The sequence below is a fragment of the Oncorhynchus mykiss genome, chromosome 6 (genome assembly GCF_057628025.1).
Source record: "Oncorhynchus mykiss isolate SJ-2025 chromosome 6, ASM5762802v1, whole genome shotgun sequence".
In the NCBI taxonomy this organism is placed as follows: Eukaryota; Metazoa; Chordata; class Actinopteri; order Salmoniformes; family Salmonidae; genus Oncorhynchus; species Oncorhynchus mykiss.
Window position 1 is genome coordinate 72,756,157 of NC_143027.1, and position 8,844 is coordinate 72,765,000.

General features: G+C 44.3%; 1 protein-coding gene across 1 annotated transcript in view; it reads right to left on the reverse strand.

Annotated features, from left to right (window-relative positions):
• Positions 1-532: 532 nt before the first annotated feature.
• The window catches only part of LOC110526538 (homeobox protein aristaless-like 4), a 25,965-nt gene continuing 17,653 nt past the window's right edge, over positions 533-8,844 (reverse strand). The window contains exons 3-4 of the mRNA XM_021607588.3: positions 7,940-8,068; positions 533-5,054 (exon numbers count right to left, since the gene is read on the reverse strand). Coding sequence (XP_021463263.2) covers positions 4,734-5,054; positions 7,940-8,068 — 450 coding nt within the window. The 3' untranslated portion in view covers positions 533-4,733. The remainder of the gene's footprint in view (positions 5,055-7,939; positions 8,069-8,844) is intronic.

An 8,844-nucleotide genomic window follows, 5' to 3' on the forward strand; every position in this document is an offset into this window, starting at 1 on the left:
ATGGCGCTGCCGGACTCCAACCAAGGTGCATGAATTGTGCAAACTAAAGTGAAGCGGAAATTCAGCTACTGGAGAACAGGGGAAGTTGATTAGTGCTTGAAAAAAGTTGTCATCGGAAGTGTTCTAGACGTGGAAGACGATATATGCATGTTTAATGGAGTGGTTTTCTCATACACAGGCAGCAGTAGCAGGCCTCTGTGTCTGTCACGCTCTCCGTCCTCCATTCTGATTTGGTGAAAGCCCAAGTCTGACCAGGGCTGTTGTGACAGCCAGGCCGTGTGCAGCACCACTGTTCAGCCTCGCCTGTCACCTGTTAATACACGCTCCCTAATCCACCCTGTACAATGTCAGCAGTTCAAAAGAACGCTGTTGGTATTTTTGTCGACTTCAATTAGCGTGACATTCTTGGGGGTTGTGCGATCTCATTTCAGCCCTCAAGTCTGAAATGCCGAGGGATTTTAGGCTGTCACTGCAACTGATGCAGTCATGAAACATGAGGTAAATATGTAATGCAAAAAGATGGACGTGCTTCTTTTTTTGGAACCCTCTAGATTTTTATTGATGGCCCTCCCACCCCTCCATCCTAATTATATAGACATCAGTATAAACAGAACAACACCAGAATCCCCAAAATCTCCACACATGTTATTATGGTCAGATGTTACCCATTGCTGAGGATATTGTAAAAACTGCTACTCTTAATGACTCCTCTGAGAGTCTTGCCATCCTAAAAACATCCCCAGTCTTTAAATGTAGGATGTTTCCGTGAGAGTAGGAATCCTTCTGCAGTAGCATCATTCCCACAACAGCATAGAAAAATTGTGAAATATTGAGCTCTGACCTCTTTGACTAAATGTGTTTTATTGTTTGTTTAAAGGTCCAATGCAGCCTTTTTAATCGCAATGTAAAATAATTTCAGGGTAGCAATGAAGTTTCTTAATATGATTTCAATATAAATGGTCAAAAAGAAACAACTTCTTAGCAAAGAGAACTTTCTCAAGCAAGAATTTTGCCAGACTGTCTGGGAGTGGTCTGAATGGGGAGAACTAAACATCAGCTGAAATTGGCAGAGCGGGTTGGCGCTCTCTTTCTTAATGGTCTAACTCATTTTATACCAGACAGGCCAAAACTCCATCCCAACAAAACAGGCTGAAATTTCAGGCGGTCTTTTCAAACTGCTCTCGCATTAAAAGGCAATTATCATTTTCACTACTTTACAGTATTATTCCAACCTCATCAGGAAATATATGTAAAACCAGGGAAATCACGTTTTGGACTTGCACTGGACCTTTAAAGAATTGGCGGTAACTATATGAAATCATTCGTGACAATTGAAGCTGCACTTCAATTATCCATAAAAATTGTAGTTGATGCTGTTTTAAAAAATAAGTATGTGATGAACAACGGTTTTGCTCTCAATGCTTGTAAAACAATTTTCTAAAATATGTAAGTGCAATAACTTACTGTACTATAGTAACTCACACAAAGTATATATGAGAACAGTAACACAAGTAAAAGTATACCATCATTAATTAAAAAGCCGTACAATATAGCTTAAAGCCACAAAAACTCTTTCAAAATACTTGGAAACTTAAAAACCAAGAACACCCACCCCCTTCAGAAGGATCACTCAAAAACCAAGAACACCCACCCCCTTCAGAAGGATCACTCAAAAACCAAGAACACCCACCCCCTTCAGAAGGATCACTCAAAAACCAAGAACACCCACCCCCTTCAGAAGGATCACTCAAAAACCAAGAACACCCACCCCCTTCAGAAGGATCACTCAAAAACCAACCCACAAGTATCTCACAAAGATAACGCAAAACTTTACATCAAATTAGTAACATTTCAAGGGTCTTTGTAAATTACTGTAAATCAGTCCAATTTACATACAAAAAAAATGTTTTTACATGCACACACAACACACAGTTTTATATTATAAGTATTTACTTATTTTTATTGCCCTGCTTCAGTAGTATTAAAAATGATAGGGGTCGTGTGAAAGGTGACATCATCACCGAGGGACAGACTGGGACCCCTGCAGGCTACAACAGGATGAGCTGATATACAAGCTGTTTCGCAACGACTTAAATTCTGCATATCTGATCAGTTAAGGACCTAAGGCAAGCTGTGCCTCGATTAGAGTAGATGAAAAAGTGAACATTTACATAATAACCTGTGATTCATCCAAGAAGGCTTCATATGGGCTTGTACGTTTCTGCAGTCTTTAACACTGAGCTTTCGATTTTGTCCTTTTCAATCAATAGAGAACTGCAGATAACAGAACATGTCTATAAATAAAGAAATTCAAATGTTTTCAAAAACATGACGAAAACGGTAAACAAATCAACTGTGTCGACCTGAGCTTCATGTGTGTTTGAGCTCTGAGAAGCACCCAACCCAGCACTATAAACCCCCCAAGCCCTAGTCAGGGACAGCTATAGGCCAACCTGAAGCACAGGGCCACAGGCGGCTCTGTCTGTTCTGTCACACAATCCCAGAAAGAATCCCTGTCCACAGATGTCCCAGTGTTAATTAAAAAGGCTGCAGCCTGGCTGTGTATGGCCGTAGTGCCGGAGGGGCAGGCATTCGGCCAGAGGAGCGAGAGGGAGAGCCCTAGTGCAGTGTGGGGGCTTCTTTGAAAATGGAGCCATGACAGCTGAGGGGAAGCATGTGCGAGGCATGTTTGTTTTGCATTTATCCCCTGAGCACAGCTGTGTGCACTGTCCTTTTCCTAGAACACCGGAACGCCGTGGCCCGTTCGCCCTCCCAGCAACCCCTTAGAGCGGCCTATGAGAGCACAGGGGCCCCATCTCCAGATCTCAGAGGAGCACCTCCAACCACTGAGAGACAAGCCATGTTGTCAGCAGTATGTTCATGCATTAGACTTGAACTGCCATGTAAAACTGGATCCAATCTGAGTTGTCATTTGGAAAGGGTTTCTGATCCACTGTTTGTAGATGTTGACAGTTCATCCTGGATCGTACATAACACTATATCCTAGCAGAGCTACCAAGTGAAAGGGGAAATAATGAAGCTTGTGTTACAGAATTAGAGATGGATTCTCTGCTCAAGGTGCATGGGGTATCCTATTTGGCTTCAAATCTATGAGACCTTTTGTTTTGACTTGATCCAAATGGGAACCTTGGGCAAACAGAAAGCCCATAATGCATAAGATGATGGAACACGTCTAGTATTTCTGTCACCTCCGCAAATCATGACATGGAGCCATTGAAAGCACGGATGCCAGTTTGCCCCCCGCATTGTTCCATGTCCACACTGAGGTGAAGGGACAGGGGATCCGGTTGTTGCCTGGGGGGGTGAGGCTTTGCATGAAAAGAGACAGTGGTCAACATTGATGGCGTTAGTCAGCATTTTATTATCCCCCTCAATAACTGTATAATCTACAAAAACTGCATAATCTGTATAATCTACACTGCCTCTCTGCTGTTCAAGGCTGCAGCTGGGTGTTATCTCTGGCAATGGGACTGGAGGGCACTTTTCCTGTAACTCCCTAGGTGGAAATGTGAGGTGAGGAAATGCCAAGGGAGGAAATGGCATGTCCACTTTGAATCTCCTCCTGCAAACAGAGCTGAGCCTGTCTGGTGCTCTCAGACCTGTAGGCCCCAGCAGGCCTGCTGTGCCTCTCTCTCATACTCACACACACACCACTTCCTCATCCCCATCCATCTCTGGCTCAGTGATGGCTCATCAGCGGTGCAAGTAGGGCTCTCTGTCTGCCCGCACTTAAACAAACCTGGATTGATATCTGACATTTAAATGTTGGAAGGTAGCACCAACCGAAACTATGCTAGTGCTGACCATGCATACCAGAAACAGTAAGCTACCTTTGAAATGGTTTACCCCTTTCCCAAACTGAAGAATATGACTGATTTTATCAGCATTCTTTCAGTTAATCTGACGGAGATGGATCGGCATTGGGCTTGACCGTTACCTACACCCCTCTCCTTGAAGTGAAGCTGACCAAAATGACCTTAGGAAACCCAAACGTACACACAGACCCAAATCAGGCCGAATGTATGTAAATATGTGAATATCAGTTTATGTGGAGAGAATAGTTGCACACAGTCTGACAGAAAGGGACAAGGGATTCTGGGACAAAACCAGGATCAAAATGAATTAAAAATACACACTTCAAATTTAAATACCGGAAAACAAGAAAGTATAATAACACCTGAACAGAAAAAGCTTTGTTGACTCTCACTAGCAGGTGTGTTAGCAGACGCATCTCAATATCTGTACAAACAGCATTACCTGTATTAACTGAATAAGTGCAGGGATTGGTTCAAATCTATTCTGCTTTTTTTGTTATTTTTGTTGTGTTATAGTTTATAGCTACTGTATACCCAGCACATTGTTTCCAACAAGCAACCAATTCATTTGTCTCTTCAAAGATAGGTCTGATTCTTGATTTCCTGCTTCTTACCTCAAGCTTTGACTACCTGACTGACTGACTGTTGTTCATCTCTGATGTCCACTGGTCTCTCCCATCAGAGACACAAAGTAAAGAGGTTCACTGTCCAGATTTGTTAGTCTCTTTTCTCTCCTCTTCAGCAATTTGCTATGGCTTTTATGGCTTTTATCATCATTATTATTTTAGATTATCAATATTTCTGTTATAGTAGCACAGACTGGCCCCCCTCTCTGCTTTGGCTTGGTTTGGACGTGGTGGGGTTCCCAGAGGCCCCTGTCCTGCTGCTGTTGAGGCATCATGTTGCCCAGGAGATGGCTGCACTGTGCTCCTTGGCCTTCATACGCAAGGCGGCGATGCTGGAGGACTTGCGGTCTGGGTCCATGCTGTTCAGATCGTACCCGTTGATCCCTGACCCCATGCCAGGACCCCCAAACAGGCTGCCCATGTGTGTCTGTCCCATGTGACCCCCAGGGTTCGGGACGCCCAGGAAGTCAGATACGCCGCTGCCAGAGTGAGGGTGAGGGGTCATACAGGATGTGACTGAGTCACAGGGCACTACACAGCCTGGTACAGGAGACGCTCCGCTGCCGCCACCAATCCATGATGGGTTCTGTATCTGAAACGCAGAGAGAGGACAGGGTCACTTTAAATACCAAAACTATGTGGGTGAGTCAGTGCTTCGTTTTTTCAGACACTCTCTGTGGACTGAATATGATTATTGCAGAATGAAGGATGTGGTGTGTGTTTGACATCCTGTTTACAAACAAAAGAACCAACGTAGGATACTAATGCAATACAGCACAAGTTGTACAATTATTTATTGTCATGTTTTGCTTCTTCAGTGAAGTTCATCAGTCTACAACGCTCATCCCCCAAAATATGGTTATCTTGTACACCAGCCTCCACTTCTCTTCCTTGGTATTTCGCCCGGCGCGCTCAATGGCCTAAAGATGAGGTAGACCTTTTATGGTAAAACGCTTTACAAATAGGCTATGAAGATCAAGAAGACTATGATACCCACCATCGTCTGTCAAATCGACTTGAATAATTCATTAACCTATCAACTCTGTGGAGCAACGTTCACATTATGGTCTACTTGTCCATAGCCTGATATTTGAACGTTGAAAACCCTATTGGAGTGTTGCTGCAGGTCGGTACACAAGTTGAAGGGAAAGACATTTCCCTCCTACCTCAGTCCTTCAACACCTTGCCTGGCTGTCTTAGAAATCTCCATGCTTCCTGTCACCCTCCTCCACGGACAGAGAGAGAGAGCTGCGGTGGTCAGGGAGCTGATAGGGATGTGGGAGTGGGGGTGTTTGAGATGGGGGGACGGGGTAGTGCTGCTGGAGGCATGCATGGAGTAGCCAGATGTGCTCAGAGCTGCATTCCATAGCATCACACACACACACCTGCCCTCTGACCCTCTGTGCAGATGAATAATACATGGGGGGGGTTCTCTGGGTCTATGTGAGGGTGTGTCTGGCCTGTCACTGGAGCCAGCCTGACCTCACTCTCTGGGGGGCAGACAGAGAGAGGAGAGAACAGGAAGGGGAGCTGCCTCATCTGGGCCTGCTGATCTGTGTATCACAGAGAAAGGCCTCCCCCTCAGCTTGAACTGCTCTCTCAAATCATTTGTCTGTAACACCCAGAAGATGTAAGAAACCCCACTCTCTGCTCCTCCAAGACCTACCTCACCTCTCCACCATGACAGCTGATGGCTGGTGAGTGTTTTGGCACAAACGGTTGCTGTGTTTCATCCAAGTAGGTGCCACTCATTGGTGGTGGTTGAGGAGAGGTTCCTCCTTACTATGTAAGAATTTTGTTTGAGCATTTGAAAAAACGCTATATACAGTTGAAGTCGGAAGTTTACATACACCTTGGCCAAATACATTTGAACTCAGTTTTCCCCAATTCCTGACATTTAATCATAGTAAAAATTCCCTGTCTAAGGTCAGTTAGAATCACCACTTTATTGTAAGAATGTGAAATGTGAAATGAATAATAGTAGAGAGAATGATTTATTTCAGCTTTTATTTCTTTCATCACATTCCCAGTGGGTCAGAAGTTTACATACACTCAATTAGTATTTGGTAGCATTACATTTAAATTGTTTAACTAGGGTCAAATATTTCATGTAGCCTTCCACAAGCTTCCTGTGAATTTTGGCCCATTCCTCCTGAAAGAGCTGGTGTAACTGAGTCAGGTTAGTAGGCCTGCTTGCTCGCCTACACTTTTTCAGTTCTGACCACACATGTTCTATGGGATTGAGGTCAGGGCTTGTGATGGCCACTCCAATACCTTGACTTTGTTATCCTTAAGCCATTTTGCCACAACTTTGGAAGTATGGATGGGGTCATTGTCCATTTGGAAGACCCATTTGGACCAAGCTTTAACTTCCTGACTGATGTCTTGAGATGTTGCTTCAATATATCCACATCATTTTCTGTCCTCGTGATGGCATCTATTTTGTGAAGTGCACCAGTCCCTACTGCAGCAAAGCACCCCACAAAATGAGGCTGCCACCCCCGTGCTTCATGGTTGGGATGGTATTCTTTGGCTTGCAAGCCTCCCCCTTTTCCTCCAAACATAACAATGGCCATTATGGCCAAACAGTTCTATTTTTGTTTCATCAGACCAGAGGACATTTCTCCAAAAAGTACAATCTTTGTCCCCATGTGCATTTGCAAACTGTGGTCTGGATTTTTTATGGCGGTTATGGAGCAGGGGCTTCTTCCTTGCTGAGCGGCCTTTCAGGTTATGTCGATATAGGACACGTTTTACTGTGGATATAGATACTTTTGTACCTGTTTCCTCCAGCATCTTCACAAGGTCCTTTGCTGTTGTTCTGGGATTGATTTGCACTTTTCGCACCAAAGTACGTCACAGAACATGTCTCCTTCCTGAGCGGTATGACGGCTGTGTGGTCCCATGGTGTTTATACTTGCGTACTATTGTTTGTACAGATGAATGTGGTACCTTCAGGCATTTGGAAATTGCTCCCAAGGATGAACCAGACTTGTGGAGGTCTACAATTTTTTTCTGAGGTCTTGGCTGATTTCTTTTGATTTTCCCATGATGTCAAGCAAAGAGGCACTGAGTTTGAAGGTTGATCTTGAATTACATCTACAGGTACACCTCCAATTGACTCAAATGTTGTCAATTAGCCTATCAGAAGCTTCTAAAGCCATGACATCATTTTCTGGAATTTTCCAAGCTGTTTAAAGGCACAGTCAACTTAGTGTATGTACACCTCTGACCCACTGGAATTGTGATACAATGAATTATAAGTGAAATAATCTGTCTGTAAACAATTGTTGGAAAAATGACTTGTGTCATGCACAAAGTAGATGTCCTAACCAACTTGCCAAAACTAGTTTGTTAACAAGAAATTTGTGGAGTGGTTGAAAAACGAGTTTTAATGATTCCAACCTAAGTGTATGTAAACTTACGACTTCAACTGTAAATACATTGAATTACTGTATTATTTATTATAATTATTACCTGTGCATAGTTCTCAGGTCTGGCTAGAAGAGGCAGCTCGTACGCCGTGGAGAAGTGTGTCCTGACCTGCTGCATCTGACCAAAGCGCTCCCTCTTCCTCCATTTGGCTCGGCGATTCTGGAACCACACCTGCTGGGCAAAGGTCAGGACTGAGTCACATAGTCACATAAGATCCATAGATATATATAGTAAAACATTTTGAGCATAGTTAAAAATTGAAAGAAGAATATAGTCAGTCATACATTTTTTCCCTGAACATCCAATAGAACTAAAATAATATGTAGGCCTACAGTATAATATACAAAGCACATAACTTGCACAAACATTGTTGTGATTATAATTGTGGTGCTGTTCTGTGTCTGTTGGCTGTAAGGGGAGGAAAGAGACTGCCATGGGCCTCTCAAGCCTGGGGCTCAGTGAGGCTGGGTGAACTGTGAGCAAGCACTGTACAGCAGCATGGTCAGGCACCTGAGAAACAGACCAGGAACCTCCAGGTTTGGCCTGGCAGGGGAATCACAGAGAAGGGGACTCTGCCCCTCAGCCCTGGGCCTGGGCCTGGGCCTGGGCCTGGGCCTGGGCCTGAGTGCATGGCTTATTTTTTACAGTCTCCCTCTCTCAGAGAAAGCAGAGACCTGGCTGGAGTTTGACATCTGGGGGAGTTGACAGGCCTTGTGAAGGCCTCCTCTGAGTTCCCCTCCTATCAGCGCCATCAGCAGCAGGAGGTTGAGATGGAGGGGGAGATGTGGAGGGGAGATGGGGGAGTGGGGGAGTTAGTGGGGGCCGGGGCGGAGGTAGTATTGGACCCAGTAAGACTGAAGCATTAAACTTTCCACCACTTCTCAGGAGAATGCCTTTCTGATAGATACAAACAACACTACTATTTTCTGTATGGAAAAAGGGTTCTG